General features: G+C 45.3%; 1 protein-coding gene across 2 annotated transcripts in view; it reads right to left on the minus strand.

Moving 5' to 3' along the window:
- Window positions 1-18,818, minus strand: part of LANCL1 (LanC like glutathione S-transferase 1) — a 32,540-nt gene that overhangs the window by 3,976 nt on the left and 9,746 nt on the right. For both annotated transcript variants that reach the window (XM_080932845.1, XM_080932844.1), the window contains exons 4-9: window positions 13,381-13,588; window positions 5,531-5,666; window positions 4,844-4,990; window positions 2,658-2,840; window positions 747-923; window positions 284-356 (exon numbers count right to left, since the gene is read on the minus strand). In XM_080932845.1, the coding sequence (XP_080788971.1) occupies window positions 284-356; window positions 747-923; window positions 2,658-2,840; window positions 4,844-4,990; window positions 5,531-5,666; window positions 13,381-13,588 (924 nt within the window). The remainder of the gene's footprint in view (window positions 1-283; window positions 357-746; window positions 924-2,657; window positions 2,841-4,843; window positions 4,991-5,530; window positions 5,667-13,380; window positions 13,589-18,818) is intronic.

The following is an 18,818-nucleotide window of genomic DNA, read 5'->3' on the forward strand; positions in this document are numbered from 1 at the left end:
CTCCAGAGCTTGAGTGGAGATTGTGGGTGTGTGCCAACAAGCCCAGTTTATGTAGCGTGAAAGATGGACTGCAGGGCTTCAGGTATACTAAGCAAGCACTCTACCAACTGAGCTCCATCCTGAGCCGTGCTCACTGACCTGACACGTCAGGAAATAAGGAAGTGCATGTTTAGGAACGGACTATAAAAATCACGTTTGTGCTTACATCTGGAATTCCAGTACATCATCACCAAGCAGAGTGGTAATTGATGATACCAGCAGCTAAGTTACGTGTGAAAAATACCTTCAAAGAGGGAGAAGGGGGTGTCTGGTGTCCTGCATCCATGTTCTCCGTAGTCTAAACACCACTCGGCAAACTGAAAATGAGACCGAGTTCAATTACTGTAGTTATTTCTTCTGAGACCCTGGGGACTCACGAAAACGCCTGAGTTGCTCTTAATAATCCCCAAACCATCAAGTGAGAGAGGAGGAGAAAAGATTGAGAAACAGGTGGTTAGGAGGCAGGTGCGTGGCGTGGGAGGAGTTCAGGGAACAGTAAGAACACGGACGCCAAGGGTGCCAGGAACAAAATGACCCCACCCTCCTTGGTTCCTACACGAGTCCAAGCAGAATCTACCCTTTAAAGGGACGTTAATGAAACTGACTGGTTCTGAAGGTTTTTCTTAAATAACATGTTTGTGACCTCTAAGCTCATGGACCCTTTCAACCTCCCGAGGAACTCTTCCCGAGCACAGCCTGGCTCCTACCTTACAGGCCCTGTACAGGTATTTCACATCCTGTGTGAGGTTATAAAGTGCCAGGAAAGCATAGGCATTCCCTGCAGCTCCATGGCACAGCCCGTAGCCCTTCTTCAGTAGCCCGTACTGCCAGATCACGTCAGCACACTGCTGGGCGTCACACAGGTAGTGCTCCTCTTTGAACACCTGCAGAGTCAAGGGACAGACATGAGTTCTGCAGAACTCAGAAAAGAAGGAGGCATGGCAAGAAGGAAGGAATACAACAGGATGTGCAGTACTTCCATTAGCAAACTTGGATCATAGTTAGGTTTTGTCAACTCGTCACAAGACTAGGCACACTTGGGGAGAGGGGACCTCCACTGAGAAACTGTCCTTATCAGACTGCGCTGTGGGCATGTCTGTGGGCTCTTTCCTCGATTGCTGTGGGAGGAAGGCCTAGTCCACTGTGGGCGGTGCCAGGTAGTTTTGCCAGGTAGTTCTGGGTTGTATAAGAAAGAAGGCTGAGCAAGGCAGGGGAAGGCAACTAGTAAATCGCATTCGCCCACGGACTCTTTCAGTTCCTATGTCAGGTTCCTGCCTTGGCGTCCCTTCACGCTGCACTAACCTTTCCTTCCCTACTCCAAGCTACAGAAGGCAAACTAACGTAACTAGCTTTGCTTTTTAAAAAACAACTGGGCCTGCCTGATCGCTTATGTTTGGTCTAAGCTTTGTGTGTGTGTGTGTGAGAGAGAGAGAGAGAGAGAGAAGAGAGAGAGAGAGAGAGAGAGAGAGAGAGAGAGAGAGAGAGAGAGAGAGAGAGAGAGAGATATGCAGAAACAATACTGAACTGGCCACTTGTTTGTATCACCAATCCCCTTCCAAAGAACACACTTGCCATACAATTTGAGTAACATCCTTCACCATTAGAGTGTCTTTGCAGACTGGGAAGAATCTATGAGCTGTTATATTTTGTGTGTCTATGTGTGTTCTTATGTGTGAATATGTGTGTGGGCACCTATGGAGGCCAAGGTCCAGATCTGGTGTTTTCCCCGGATGTTTAGGACACTGTGTCTCACTCACCCTGGAGCACGGCACTGGACAACACTGGCTGACCAGGAAGTGCTGGGGAACTTCCTGAGTCCAGCTCCAGCACTGGGATTGCATTTTTACCAACACAATTCAGTGGCGGTAGAGTCACCTAATCACTTCCATTTTCCTCACTACACACTAAGGAACATTCCCTGTTTTCTACTCCTGAGCCTCACACTTTCTATTTTCTGTCTGCAATTCCCCTACTCTAGACACTTCCTATTAGCCATCACTCCATATAAGTGCAATTCCCCTTCTGTATTGCATTTCTGGGTGTCTACTTATTTATTTAGCATGTTTTCAAAGTTTATGAGTATCATGGTCTATATTAGAATTTCATTCCCCTTTATAACTGGATACTATTCCACGGCATGTACACAACATATTCTATCTATATATTCATCTGTTGATGGATAAGGGATGCTTAGATGTTTTTCACATGTGGCTTAGAGCAGAGCTGTTATAGGTAGTCACTTCGGGGTGGGCATAGATCTACAGTGGAACTGCTAGGCTGCATGTCAAGTGCTTGACGTGTTTGAGAACGAGTCTTTCTGCATGGCAGCTGTGCCATCTCATGTGCAAGGATTCTGCTTTCAGTCATGCTCCTGGGCTATTTATCTTGGCTCCGCCACTTGTGTTATCGTCTTGGTTAATCTGAGTGAAGGAGCTTCCGGTGTTATGGGATGGCGTGCACTAAGGTAGGATGGGCACAGTGAGAACAGATGCTTCCATTCAGCACAATGACCTTAGACCTAACAACTGTTCACAATCCTCTCATGGCCGAGAGCAGTGCTAGGTTATAAAAGCGTTTGCTATTTTGTTGTTGTTGTTAACCAAGAGAACATGAGGTACCTTGTATGCTTGGATGAGCATATAGATGACCCCAGGGGCACCGTGGCACCAGTGGACAAGCAGGTCTCTGTTGTCATCCAAACACGGAGGGTAATTGCCGGAAGGGAACTTCAGCCGGCAGACAAAGTCCACACTGGGCTTCACCAAACTATGTAACTTTCCTTGGCTCACCTGAAGGCTGGGCTAAAAAAAAAGGAGAGACCAGATTATTAGTTCTGCTGCAGAAAACAACATTCCTAGAACTCAAATTGAGTCTAAAACCAAACCAGAAAAACAAACCATGCCTGATAGGAAATGTAAGTCATTAAAGGCTTCACATCTCTTCCAATTTCTCCACCTGCTCGATAGTCTTGTTTTATGGTTTTCATGAAATAGAACAAACTTCAACGGGGCCTTCACTGAACTCTAGGCCTTCTGTGTGTGTTATTTCCACAGACTCCTGCTACAGCGAGTTCACAAGCATGTTCCTCAGTCGGTGCCTGCAAACAGGTGAGACTGATGCTTGCTGAGTGCAGAGATGCACTGACCAAGCTCACCGCTCTAAGACAGCAGTGCGGGTGCTGTCTGGAACAGGGAAGGAACGAGAGGGACTGGGGACCCGAGACCTGATGCACAAGTCCAGTGTGCCTCAACACCAAACTGGAAATGGCTCGCATACTGGCTTTACTGAGACTAGGAGACAGAGATTTATAAGTCATGGTGATGCAGGGCAGATGGAGGTTATTTGGAATATCATCTAGTCATTTTCTTCTTGGTATTGTTCTTAATTCAGGGCCTGTTCATCCTTTAGGACACAGGGGACGGGGCATGCAGGGTGAGTGGTGCACAGTCAGGGGATGGTGCTGGGAATGATGAGACCGTAGTGTGTTCTTAGCATTCTGTGTATGTGGAGGCATGTAAGAACAGCACTTTACATGAGGAATTTCCAATACAAAGTATTCAAGTGGAGTGAGTCACTCCCCAGGAGTTATCCAACATGGCCTAGAAGTAATGCTGTTCAATGTTATGTTAATAGCTAGGCACAGTCAGAATAGATTTTCATTACTAAAACCATCACTTCCAACAGATAACAACCTGGAAACTGAAAAATCGATGCTGTGTTTTTCAGATTTCTTATTAGAGCTAGCAGAAAGAGGCAGGGTGCTATCTCTTGGCTATCAGATTAGATGACACGTTAAAAAGGCTACCCTTTCACTGACGTGGATGATTTTAATACCTTGATTGTCAAAAGACACAAGCCTTCTTTTCATGAAAACTGTTTAAGAATCACATGTAGTTCTAGAAATAAGTGTCACCAAGGGAACATTCCAGAAGAAGAAATTTAAACTTTGGCTGCCAAAAATGCTTATTATACAACTTCTACTAGAAAACAGAGTAAGTGAGTGAATGAATGAATGAATGAATGAATGCAGGCTGGCCTCTCATCACTGCTCCCAAACTGGGACAATATTCTAAAGCAATCATGGGTAGAGGAGAGGTGTGACATGGTTTTGTATTCTTGCGACTAGACGGTGACACAAGACATCCATGCATGCTGGACAGTGCCGTCCTTCATGTGACGCTGTGATCTGTAAAAAGAGGCACCTGCTCTGCTGCCACAAAGAATCCACTTCTGCTATAAATTCTCATTTGCCAGCACCAGTTGTTACCTTAGAACTAGGTACCCTCTGATCCTCCTTCCTCCCCAAATCAAGTTTATCGCAGTGAGTTCTATCGTCTCCCTAACTGTGGGTGATGCCTCCCACGACTGTCCGAGCCTAAGAGCGTGAAGCACAAACCCCCTGGACAATCTTGGCTTTGCTCCCCCAGCGAGCCTTCGGCAGTGTGTGCTCACTATTTTTTTTTTCTTTTATTGATCTTTGTTTTTACTCCTGAAAAAATGAGTTTCGGTGGGTTTTCTATGTAACAGGGAACGATACTTGTAACTCGAGGCATTTTCTGAGAGAAGAGCAAAGAGCACGTCACAGAGAATTAGAAGTCATGCTCCTGCTCCAGCGTACGTTGTGAGTGCTCGTTCGCCTGGACAAGCAGCACCCCCAGGACCGTGTCTTCATGCTGTCGCACTTGAAGGGGCACCCTGGCTGCTGCACCTCTGCTGAGGTGAGAAGACAGGATCAGGATCTGCTCCCCAGCCGAGGAAGGAGACATGCGGGTCTGCCTATAGTCTCACCTTCAGCATCCCTCACCTGCATCAGGTAGTAGTAAATGCCCGCCAGGCCGTGAGCAGCTCCCACGTAATATTCCTGGTACCACTCATACATCAGTGGAGACCTGGTTGCGAAGTTTCTCTTTCTAGATAGGTTTTCCCCAGAGGTTAAGATGGTTTCACAAATCTACAGGGAGAAGGCCAAGGAAAATAACAAGATGGTCAGACAAGGAGTGCTCTCAGTGAAGGCAAGAAGTACTGAATTACTGGAAGGGACTCAGACACTACCTTCCATTAGGAAGGACAGACACAGTTCCCTTCTGAGAAGCGAGACAGTATTCTGCCTAGGAGAATACATTCTGCTGGCCGGGGAGGTTCCCCACTGACTTTATTAGCACTTTTAAGAATCCACACATTTTTCAAAGAAAAGCACAAACTCCTCTTGGCAATGAAGGAGATATTTGTATCTGAGAGATGAGCTCTGGTCTTTACCTCATTCCCCTAGAAAGGGACTCTGAATGACCAAACCTAGCAGGATGGCCTTCTGACGACCTTGGCTCCCGACAGGGCTTCCCACAGACTGAGTGTGAAACTGTTGGCTCTCTGACTGTGCCTCACCTATAGAGGTCAAACACATGGTCTTCCTACATGGGACATACTAAGTGTAGAGACAAGAGTGTGTAAGCAGCTGCCTAAAACACTTCTAAACCCCACAGAACTGTATTACCTGCTGAATATGGCTGTGAGGAATCTTCTCCTCTCCAAAGTTCTTATTGACAAAAAGCAGAGCAAAGATGTAGCCTATACGGCCATAGAGCATTTCGTTTGGTGCGTGGGGATCGATCTTATTTAGGTGAATGAGCCTAGGAATAGAAACATGTGTCTGTGATCACCTGACAGGGGTCTGACACTTGCATATCAAGTGGTCCGTTAAAAAAACATACACACACCAACACATAAGCATACATGAAACCACAGTTAAAATTAGCCCCATATTGAGTTCACACCGGAATTGGTCAGACACAAGGAGAATGCACACTCCAGGCCAATTCTCCCTAGCCTCTCACACAGGCTGGCTCTGAGACCTGTGCTTAAGCAGCGGGGATGGGAGGAGCAGCAAGCGCTGTCATCGCAGCGTTTAGTCCGGACTGATCACTGCTCAGAGCTACTGGCTTTAATAAAGCGCTTGCTGCACCCCACTCACCTCCACTGCCCCCCTGCTCGACACACGCAGACGGCACAAAGCCTTCTGGCTTTTATTTACAGAAACAATCTTGGCTACCAAGTTTTTTTTCTGTATGTGTATTTCTAGATCTGTGTATATATAATAACAAATACATGTATGTATAAATATACATTTAACTCAGCACTGTTCTGTAACACCTTTCCAGACCTATTAAACACACACATTCCTTTAAGTTGCAAAACAATATCCTGTCAAATTGAACATTATAGTTCATTAGGTTCTCATTGCTGTATCCAGTGCAGCTTTCTCAAAGTTTTATGGGTTCTGTTTCCGGTTGGGGAGCACCAAGCCGATTCCACTCTTCCCTCTCCCATTAAACAGCGCCATCACCTGGACAGGCTACACAAGGTAGCCATTGAGTACTTTGGAAAGGAAATGGTAGTTAATAATGGGGCAGAATCTGGAACACTAAATTGAAGGGGTTTTTCCTCTTCCAATATTCCCCTGGCCTGGCCTCAGTACAACCTGAAACACAGAGGTGGGTGGGTACCTGCGGGCTGACAGTGATCTCAAAAGTTCTGTCTTAGGATGAACATGAAAGGAAGGTCCTTAATAAAAAACCAGACTGAGTCTCTTTCTCTCTACTCACAAGCCAGGGAGTAGGCATCAAAAGCCCTGAGCAGAAGCCATTGCAATGGGACCCCACAGGAGCCAATCTTTACGGGAGAGACTAGAGACCTTCCTCAGTGACTAGAGGCACTGTGGTCCCGTGGGAGGGGTAAACCCTGCAGTTTACCTAACTTCTGTCACCCAGCCAGACAAAGGCGCAGTGACGAAACGTGTACATCTGGGTAACAGAACCTCAGGCAGTGGGGACGACCCCAGGGGAGTGCACTTGGAAGAGAACACACACACTAGGTAGCTGCACCTCTGAGAATCAGTTTGTGTTTTTTGTTTTGCTGAGGGGGAATATTCTTGCTGCTTTAGAACTTTTAATCACATGAAGTTTCGAAAATGCACCTCGGTTTTCTCTAAATCATTTATGAATTTCAGTGGTATCCTATTTAAGTTATTAAAACACTTTAAATTTCAGCCAAAACTTGACAAATGATCTAAGTATAAAAACCCAGGGACTTTCTGGAAAAATCAAATGTTACCTGGTATTTTACAACCTTCTCAGCTCCATCTTTAAGAATGAACCCTGATGTGGAAACTCACTTTCGGGTCGCCAGCATAGGCCCAGCATTTGCGGCTTGACCACTCATAGGGGATGAATGGTTGTACGGAAACTGTAACCAGGGATCAAGTCACAGCGACTCAACACTTTCTACCAAAACCTACACCAAGAACTGGTTAACAGAAGCAGCCAGGACTTTGAGGGATGGCTTTCTTGGCGGAGTGAGCTGACAGGGTGGCAGGTGTGCACTGCCTTTCTTGTCCTTTACTGCTAGGCCAGGGGACACTGTGGCTTCCTCTGAGCTACAAGAACAAGCTCTGAAACTATCATATGTGTTCTTGCTTCTAGTAAACATTTGCCCGTTTGGTAGCCTTTTATTTCACACACATAGCTAAGGTTGCAGACAGCCATCATCCCTGGAGGCCAAGAGTATTTACCCAGATCAAAACCAACTCAGGCACACAAAAGTTATGGTAACTGCTCCAGCAGTGCACACAGCAAAGGGTTAGCTACAGGTAGGCAGAGGGGCATTTGTGAGAAAGGAAGTACTCTCACGCCCCCTTCACCTCAGTCTATCTACTGTAGCAGGGCTAGAAAGGCCTCAGTGTCGTGGGCAGGATGCTCAAATGCCCATTCCCACTCACATCCTCAGCCTCCAGTTCTTCTTGTACTCAAAGTCACAAATGGTGGCAATTACTTTTTTTTATTTTGGTTTTTCGAGAAACGGTTTCCCTGTGTAGCCCTGGTTGTTCTGGAACTTGCTCTGTACACCAGGATGGCCTCAGAGATCTGCCCGCCTCTGCCTCCCAAGTGCTAGGATTAAAGGTGTGTGCCACCACCTCCAGGCTAATATATTTATAGTCAAGGTCAATCCTGGTGGTAACTAAAAAGAAAAAATGATGTAGCACTTTTGGGCTACTGAATCAGACTAATGCTGTAAATACTGGCATTGTCGAGGCTGTATGCACATACACATATATTCATTTATATATTTTTTATTTAAAGTATATATTAATTATATATAATGTTTTGTGTTTCTTGGAGGGCAAGCTATTTCTAGAGGGATCTGTCTAAGATATCTTACATGCCTCATGATCCAACAATTTTGATCCAGTTGTTTTTCAGTATATACCGCAGGTCTTTGAGGAGCACAAAGGACTGGCACATGCACTCTAAATCCAAAGGGTGCTGTGCCGGTTCCTGTGCCTTCTTGTTCCACTACGACCCACGCAGAGTAACCGGGCAGTTCAAGGCTCTTTGGGGAAAGAGAAGCTTCACAGATGCTGAGCAAGCTGGAACACACTATATCCTTAGCCCCTGGAAGGTGCAGGCCAGATCAGTTTCTGGTCATTCTGGGCTACAGAAATCTCTTTATTAAAACAGAGGACTTCCCACAGAAGAGCCCTTAGAGCTCAGAGATGCTTTTGAGAGGATCTGGAAGGACAAACAACGTGAACCCAGGAAGAGGAGCTTGGCCAACCCTGTTCTCAAAAGAACTTGAAAACATTTGCTAAGAAAATCATACTTGCTTTTCCCCTTATGACACAATCCATATCCAGGTAACAGTGGGGCTAAGAAAACAAATCTGTCATCATATACAAACTCAGCTATTGCAGTGGCCAGAACACACCCTCAAGGTCAGATCAGAACTTTTAATCAAGTATTACTACAAATGCATCAATCCTACAGATTTTAGAAACAAAAATGAACTTGATTTACTTTTGCAAAGGGACTGAGGGAACTATTTAAAAAGGAAGACTCTAATGTCATTTCTGCCCCAGGAAATATAATTATGAACCATTACTGCATTCAGTTCAATGAAGCTCTTAACAGTTCAACTAGTTCTCACCTGCACTACCACTAGGTGGCGATATACAATTAAAGCCAACCAAAGTCATTTGTAGTAGATCTGGCTACAGCAAAATATGAAATACAATTTACATGCTTACACACACTGTGCAGAGCCTGCACCCCTAACTACAGAGTTTAGACTAGTGAGGAACATGGCATTTCTTTCCTGGATCAGAATTCATCAACACTTACTAGTGTTTCTGCTTTCTAAAGGCAAAGCTCAGCCGTGCGCCTCACATGCTGCGTGCTCTGGTGATAAAATGAACAAGGACATTTGAAAATCATAAAGGTTCTTTTATGTCTTTTTGGAAACTCTCGAACCAGGAGCATATCTCCGCAGCTCCACTTTCTGTTTGGGTGGGCTGATATTAATAAAAACGAGTTGTTAGAAGAGACCAGCGCATCAGTGAATGTCACTGAAGGAGGAATAGACAATGACCAGAGTGTGCTGCTAGGCACATAGTGGCACTTCCCGAGGGCGTTAATAGAACTTTCTGTCTTGGATTATGTCAAAGGACTTATAACAGGGAAAAAAGTCCTTTTCTAACCCATCTCACTACAACATACATCTCATGCTCTGTCCAAAAAACCCAGAGCCTGCCTCATCCTAACTACTGCCTTCCAAGTACCACTCCACCTGCCAGGCTGGTCGCCTACTGTGGCAAACGGGTGATGTCTTCTGTTAGCACTTGGACACCAAGAAGTCTATGTAGACCAGACCTACGAGGAACTTACCAGACAGCAGAGAGAACCAGTGAGAGGCTCTGTCACTCAAGCAGGCCACTCGTACTCACTGGTTCTCATTCATCCCCCAATCCCTACACCCCCTGTGGGAAGTAGAGACCTCCATCCTCCACCTGAAAAGTGCAAGTCCTCTCCATTCTGAAAATGTCTTGGAGGGGCTATCTACTTCTGGAAGCTAAAGATGCCCAGAGGCAAGGTTAGGAACTAAAACCTAAAGGAAATCGATTTCTTTGGATTCTGGTTTCTTTATGTAAACATTATTATTTTTTAAAATTAAAGGCATGCTTGCTCTTTCAAACTCAAAATTCTGATTTTGAGAGTCTATTCCACCAAGAAAATGCTGGAAAGGTAAATGGGATGGTGCGGCCAGTGGATATAACAGAGACACTGCCAAAGGGAAGAGTGTGTGGCCCCTTGAGGGTGAGCCACCAGAAGAAAGCAGAGTAAGCAAGGACAATGACTCGAGGACAGTATAAAGTCACTCTGGGCTTCCAGAGACCGAACTACAGGAATGTTTGCCAGGAAGAGGAGGGTTGCAGAAGGTAAAGCAAACACTGAGCTCCCAACAGAACTCATGACACAAAGAAGCGAGGCAGTCAGAGCTGTGTCCACAGGGTCTCTTTACATCCACATCTGCACACATGTGTGGCTGTAAGAATAACCACACACCGACACAGAAACAGAAAACTCTCCCTCGCTTTTGTTTTCAGACAATCTTACTTTATAGAGATCAGCCTGGCCTGGGGCTTACTATGTGGCCCAGAGTGGCCTTGAATTTATAGAAATTCTCCTTCCTCAACCTTCTCAGTGCTAGGATCATGGTTGGGAGCCACCATGCCTGATCTCACACTCTGCATTTTAACCGCACGTGACAAGCTTGTTGGCCAGAAGTAAAATGTTCTTGAAGTGTCATAAAAATTTTAAAAATATGTAAATCATAAAAGGTATTTGTAACCAAGGTATCAAGTAAAAAATAAATAAGTCTTAGCTTATGTATCGGAGTATTTTCATTTTAATGAAGCAACTGTGGCGTCTGTTACCATTTCCCAGGCCCTCAGGGTGAGAGAAGGCTGACTGCATGACTAGTGAGAGAAACTGCTGCAGCCGAGGGTTGCAGGATCACTCGCACGTGCTCCTGAAGACTATGTGCAGGCAGGGAGCAGTGTGCTTTAAAATTTGTGTACGCAGTATTGAGCACAAACTCCAGCCGGTTTCAGCACCTTGTTTCCACCAAATGTCATTAACATTCTTAACAAAGCAGGTCACTACTTGGCCACTGTATTTCAGGGAAAGTGACCTTGTGTGTGACATACTGGAACCACTATAGTGTATCTGCTAGTGATTCAGAGTGATACTGAGCAATACTGTCTTAGAGGTCTCAAAGGCCAACTGGCTTTAATGAGAAAGGTGGGCCCTGTGTTTTAGACTTCAGAGAACACCAACAGTTCTGCACTGGCCAGTCATATACCAGTAAACTGCAATGCAAGAAACTTACTCTGCACAGACATTTAGAGAAATTATTGCTTTGTATCATCTATCACTCTGGTCAAGCCTGGTGACAGTTTTTTTAAATTCATTTTAATTTTACTTTTTGTGCGCCCATGAGTTTAGTTACAAGAACACAGGCTTGGTTGTCACAAATGCACAGGAATCCTATCAGTTGCTGTGCCCTGCCCTCGCTGCCACTGAGGAGATGGTGTGGTGCTGCTGTGGCCTGTGACTCCCTCCCTCTCCATGAAAGGATGCTAATGCATAGGTAATCAGAGCTGCTGAGAGCTCAAGAAAGCAATGGATATGCCACACCCACAGGGCAGGGTGCCACACCTACAAGGTAGGAGTCCACTTTCCCCTAAGCTCTCCCATTCTTTCCAGCTCTCTTGATAGTCTGAGACTGGAGGGGTGACACGATGCCATCTTAGAGCTGGACGCTTAACGGGAACTTATTTTCAATGCTCAGATCAGCGATGAGCCTCTACAGTAGCTGCAGTCCAATTCAGAAAGAAGCTTTTCTGACAACAGCAATGACCTGTGGGCACCGACATAAATAATTAGGTGGTAATCTGACAGCTGCATCATGTTCTGTTAGCAAAGACAGCAGCGACTTTCCCAGCAGGGCATATGACCTCTTCAGCCACGGGCTTTTGACCAGGCTTACAGTAGCAGACATAAAACCCCTCCTGGTGAGTGGGTCTCAAATCAGTAAGAAAACAGTCTTACCCCAGTGGGCACATCCTGGGGTCATCAGCACAAAATACAGGGTTCATAGCTGTGTATGACTATAATGTCACCCCCCCAGCAGCACATTCCAGCACCATGAGGACTAGCCAGTATGCAGAAAGCTTCTGTAGTTTTATATTAAACAACTATTGGCCAGAGCTTTCTTTTTCTGTACACACTAGATAATGTGGCTTTTCATTTGAAGTTGCACTATACAATTTGTAGCTTCTAATAGATACAAGCAGTTATGTATTACAAACGTCAGTGCAGAAAATGATTGATTATATTGATTCATAAAATGTTATTGGTAGAGCAAAAGATTCTTTCACTTCCCTTCTGCGGATATAATTTCTAGTAGGGAGAAACTGTTATGAGGAAGTACCAGTGCATGGGACAAAGTGTGGGGAGAATGGAGAACTTCTGTATGTGTGTATACATATGCAAGTTAAACATCCACCAAGCAACACAGGAATGAATGAATACTTCCTTCATAAGCACAACTTGAACAGTACAGAGCCTACTGATGAACTACACAAAGACCAGAATTATTACTGTTAGTCACCCATGAGACTGGTTCTAGCACCCCCAAAGATACTAAAATACACCAACATCCCAGCCATCATATAAAGTGGGTGATTAATATGCAACCCATGAATATCTTCACTTATGCTTTAAAGCAGGTTATACCTAAAGTGCTTGTAAACATGCCATTTAGAGAATAACACAAAGTTTTTGTTTAACACTTTTGCGCCATCACTGGCTGAGTCTGTGGATGGAAACCCATGTTATGGAAGGACAATATATATTAATGAAAGAATTCCTCAACTGACTAAATTGATTACTATGCATTTCTAGCAGCAATTATAGGAAGGAAGAATGAGAATATAAAATCACAGGGGACTCTGGGATGATCATGTTAGAAATGCAACTCTACTTGCTGACACAGGTTCTCAGTGAGGACTCTGTGGGGCTGCATGCATGTCCAACTTCTTACAAGAACCAAAGAGTGCTCAATAGCTTGCAAAGTGGGATTACAGGTGTGCCCCCAACCCAGCTAGAATGGCAGTCTCAGATTAGTTTTTGGTCCCTGGTTTAGAAGGAGAGACTCTTCCTTTCCAATTGCTGATTCTGGGAACCACCATGAATTAGTCATGCCATGATCAAGGTTTTGAGCCCAGGGAATTGGCATTTGATCAGGACCACACTCAGTGTCTTCTATTGCACACTAGGATAAGGATTACAAGGCTTTCCCTTAACTATAAGAAGAACATGAGAACCGACTAAAAGCAGGGGGACAATATACCTGCTGAGAGAAAGCAAACTCAGTTGAACATTCTTTTGTTGACATATGCAGAATCCTAACGATGTCTAGGCAACAATCCTCATAAGCAAACATGGTTACCTTGTGATGCAATCCTCCGCCTGCTTCTCGCTGTTCATCTTGTGGTACAGCACAGCGGCCACAGCCAGGGGCCCTGCGTCACCACACAGGAAGGTGATGGACCGCCTGCTCAAACAGTTGAGGCTTTGCTTCACGTAGCTGTGCGCCATCTGCAGATAGGCTGGGTCCCCAAACACATCGTGGAGATGCAGGTAAAGCATGGCAATGCCTGGAATGTAAGCAGGAAGGACACGGAGGTGAGAGGACAGGCGACTCATCCTGTCATTCGGGGTTTATCTGCTCATCTGGGCTGACGGTGATGAGCGCTGTGACGTCATCTGCAAGTTCTGGTGACTTTCCTTCTAGCCTCGGTCTAAGAATGAGGCAGAGGGAATCTTTATTTTTCCTTGTATTCCTCACTATTAACATTCTGTTAAGCACTAAAGACTTTTCTTGAAGACTTATCCAAGGCAGAAACGCATAGACACTGGCTGTAACTAATGTTTTTTGGTTGATGGCTGTTCTGTTCATTAATAATGAACAAGAAACATTTTCTATGTGACATAAAGCATTTCAGAGAAAGAGATGAAAAAGCTAACTTGTCTTTCAACAAAAAGTAGATGTTTTGTGTGCAAGAGGATAGTTTGTGTCACTGAGACCTAGACTCTGGTTCCCTGTCAAGGACACCCCTTGCCCCGGTGCTACCTTGGAGACTAATGTAAGAGCTGACAGTGACTTTGCCATGGTTCCCACTCACCTTGCAACTTGTACCCCCCCCCCCAAGCCTACGGAGTAACTGAGGCAGTGTGTGCAAATCCTTAATACAAATGCCTTTCACAGGGACAGAGCTCTCTCTCCGAGGCCAGCTCAGTGAGAAGCATTCGGAGGTGGGGAAGAAATCTGTCTGCCTAAAGCATTTCCAGAAACACTTTTTCCTGTAAAGTACATTTTCCATCTCATTTACCATTTTTAGGAGACACAGAGCCTATGTTTAAATCTAAATTAATAGAGCCAATCTCTTCATGGATTTCAACACAGTAAAAAATGCAGTCTTCAGAATTACTTCTCACTGTACTGAGGACAATTTTAAATTCAGATACTTTCCTCATTTTGCATGGGTAATCTCCAAAGCTTTGTGTTACAGACAATTCAATTTCACATGTATATTAAGGCCAAGTTTTCATTTCCTGCCGAAGTTAATAACCTTGTCTGCTCTTTCAAAGCAGCGTGGTGTTAGTAATTCCAGAAGTTGATGAGCAGATGTAAGAACGCGCACGGTTTGTAGACAAGTGTACAGAACCATGTACGTGGCGGGGAAGAAAACCCTCCTTTCACAAGTGATCAGCATCAAGAGCTTCTCCCAGAATTACCTCCCTAATGGGCTTCATCGCCATCCACATCACACACCTATCGGGAATCCACTTAGACTGCTGCCCTTCCACTTCCTCCGAGCCCCACTGCCGCTGCAACCCCTCTAATTAAGTCAAAGCCAGATAATGACACGATCCGGATCCGGCAAAACAGAATGTGATTAAATACAAGCCCAGTGACGGTTTCCCTTTTGGACCCGTCTCTCATGATCTCCAGCTCCTTTTGTCTTAATTGTTAACAAATAAAACCTACTGTGCCTCACAGTTATAAGATCCTTTACACTCCTCATGAAAACTGCAGGATCGTTTGGTTTGTTCTTTCTGATGAACACAGAGCTATGTCTTAAGCTTCCTGGAGTCCATTTCCCTCTTCCCCCTGTTCTGAGTCCTGGTGTCATACTTTGATTAGATAGTCTGTTTCTTGAGTGTGTGGTTTCTTCTGGCACAAAGCACCCCAACCCTGATAATGCACAGATATCAAAGACTCGAGAGAGACAGACGGCAAGGTGGAACCCAAGATACAGCCTGCAGTCCTGCTGATAGGCAATCAGGCTGTATCTTGGGTTGTACACTCGGCTGTACACTGGGAATCACAGAGCACGGCAAAGCTGCACACACACTGGGCCTCTCTCCTCTGCGCACTCCTGCCTTCCAGAGGCCGCCATCCTCAATGATGTCATCTACTTGTTTGACTCCTTGCCTCCATATTTCTAAGAGAAAGCCTACAAATTATTTGTCAATTCTTTCCATTTCAGACAGTTGGTTCTGGGATATGAAGATTTACCTTTTGTATCAGAGACATAAAAGTTCTTCTCTAAATGCACAGCCATTTCCTCTTAAACAATACCCTAGATTTCAAGTTAGAATAGATCTACAGCAGGAGATGGCCTCTGGCTAGCCTCCCAGGATGGCGTATGTATCCTCCTTGTACCTCTTTCCAGTCTGGGATGCAGGGATGGCATGCCATGACTGTAGACCATGAACTGGGACCTCCATTAGGATGCTGGTGACTCTAGGAGAGGTGGTCTGGAGTACCCTGAGAGCTACTATACAGCTGGTCACACCAGACCCTCGGCTGTCTACTAACACGGGAGAGGTCGTCTTACAAAAGCTTGCTACTTAAGTACACTGCCTCGTGCTGTGAAGACCAGTCCTAGAGAATAAAGCTCCTTCCAAAGTGGTAGGAACAAGCTGTAGCTCAGGTGTTAGTCAGTTGGTGGTGGTGGTTTCATTTGAAATCTATCATCTGGAGTGGAGAACAGCATAATGGTATTTAAAAAAAAGTTACTACAGCTGCCCTGTCGGGGTGAGAACAGTGGGTGCCCCGGGACAGTTAGGAGGGTGCAACAACGGAGTGAGAATGACCCTGCCTGGGATGCAGCGTCTGGCGCCAGTCTCTGCCCTCCACTACAGACACTTACGTTCGTTAAACAGGAAACAAACTTTCAGTTACACCCCACATTCAAAATGTTCGACAGCTACACTGGGCCCGTGGCTGCCACAGTGACAGCAGCGTTCCTCTGCATACGGAGCTAAGAAAGTCTGGGGCTGCCTCACACTCACGGTATAAACCTGAGTTTGAATGTTTGTAATAATTTACTTTAAGAAAAAAAAAAAAAAGACAAGAAAACACTGTGAGGCCAAAAAAGCTTCTCTGAGAGGCACCCAAACCCTGGCTTGCTCTGCTGTTTCTCTCTAGAGCCCTGGGGAGGGCAACTGTTCAGGGACACTTCTAAATCTGCAATTCCCTTACTCAGCTACTGATCTGCAGCAGTGCCTAAGTACAGCCAGCTGCGGGAAGTAATTAATACTAAGCCTTTTGCATTTCTGAGGGATCATTAGTTCTATTCTTCTTGACCAATCAGGACCTCACTGTGTCTCCAATGTATACGGCGATGATGAACTCTCCAGACATGTGGGCCTTCCAAATGTGTCTCTGTAATGCCAGAGTAGGCCATCTATTCAATAACTGCTCAGCAGTGGCACCTTTGCCAGGGAATGCCAGTTCCCAGCAGGCCAGGGGTTCTCAAAGATAGGAGTGCTAGGGCAGGATCACATTAAGAATGCATATTAGGGAGCTACCAGAGGTGGTCAGAGGAGGAGGGAGAATTGCAACCTAAATAAAGACTGTTGCTTTACTGAGACTTTAAAAGCTCACCATCAACTACTATACTTTCTTCCTTCCAGACTTGGGGCATGTAGGTGAAAGTCCCTGAACTCATGTGTACACATGACTCCTGTCCTTCTGTATCAAACTGGTGCTTTCTACTATAATCATGGAACTGCTCCTCAATCTTACGTGTCAATGACTGGACATGCACACACGTTTCGTCATGGAATGATATGCCATTAGGGCAGCAGTTTCCTCCTGGTGATGACTTTACCGTGCACAACTCAACCCATCCAACATAGGTTTGAGTCCAGCACCCATGTGGTATCTGCTTAGCTGTGAGCTCACAGCTGCCTACTGTGACGCACTGACCACACAAGGCCCTCAGTTCTCCTTCTACCGTTCATTCTTGTTGCTTACAAACACTGCCTTCTGTTCTCTCTGCTTTACCTAAGAACACTCAGGACAGCTAACCCCACTCTTGTTTCAAACTTGACCTTAGTAACATAACCTATAGTACAACAGCATCAACGTTATAGCTTTGATGTGCTGCTCAGGAGAGCAGACAGCTCCCGGCAGTTACTGCTCCCGTGGATGGTAAGAAGGGCTCTAGAGAACCCACTGTCCACATCCAAGCACGAAGGTGAAGGGAACATCTGCTTGGGGCTCAAATTAGACACTGAAATGCTGGTGCCAGTACAGGAGCCTCTTACAAAGAGAGATCGAATTGCATCGAGAAGACAACTAGCCAGAATGATTCCTTTCAAGCATATCTAGTGTCAGCAGGAACCAAGACCCACATACTAATGTGGCAGCTAACAGCTACACATTTGGCAGATCAGAGAAATAGCATCTTGAAACACTAATGACATGCATTTAGAGCCCAAGTTAATATTACTCTAGGGATCACACTGTAGCTCTTCTTATTTAAAACGTTATCTAATACTTGAGAAAAGGATGTGCATGCCAATCTTAGCCTCATTAACTTCCTGAGTTGGCTACCAGGAGCTTAGGTCATGTCTTTCAGAGCTGAATCCCCTTGAGCCCTCTGTGCTCATGGCCTTTTCTTTTGAAGTGTAAGGTGATCATCCTTTGGGGAGTCAGCACAGTAGAGTGGGGAAACATGACATCACATGGAGGCCAGCAGTTTCCCCACGCTAAAGACACCAGAGAGCAGCCCTCCCTCCGGTTTATGACTCTCTGCGGCTTCCTGTCAGAGAAGCAGTGCTTCCTAAGAAACACTTGCTTTAGCACAGACTATTCCTTGCCCATTAACACTTTATAGCAGTGACTTGTCTTTTGTGATCTCACCTCTGGACACCGTCTTCTACAGTCTTCCCTGGAGCTAAAGGGAGCCCAGCCCAGTGACAGGTAGCACCAGTCTCCTAGAGTGTCCTGTACACCACTGCACATCACAGAGCCAGCGGCTGGCCACTCCTGCTGTGGGGTTCCACTCCTGTTATTTCTGCATCTTGGCCCTAAACTGTCAGGACAAACTCTTGTTGGTCTGCTGGGAGGGGATGGAAACCGCAGACAGACAACCCAATGCTGATGGCTGGACATGCCCCACGTCCACCGCTGTGCATTGCCCTACAGTGTAATACGCTGTGAAAGATCCTGGTGAAGGAACAGAGGCTGCCTACTGATCTTTGATGGCGGATGAGAACTCACTCGAGAAGATTAACAACCCTTTTCCGAAACAAGCCATTATGAGAAGAATCTCCCTGTTTTATTTTGAACCTACATACGATGTAACCATAGGATCAGAAAATGGGAAAACAAATTCTTATGTCAGAGTTCAGTTTTCTGGCTACAAATGCTGAAAAAAACTTCCAAAACTTTGTCGAATCCTAAACAAGCTCCTTCCAGGCTAGACAGCAGTCAGCCCTCCCTCTGCTGTCTCAGTATTAAGGCTAGTTTCTCTAGTTTTCAAATTATTTTTTAAAAAGTTATTTATGTATATGAGTACACTGTCACTG

The sequence above is a fragment of the Micromys minutus genome (genome assembly GCF_963924665.1).
Source record: "Micromys minutus genome assembly, chromosome: 19".
NCBI classification, from domain to species: Eukaryota; Metazoa; Chordata; class Mammalia; order Rodentia; family Muridae; genus Micromys; species Micromys minutus.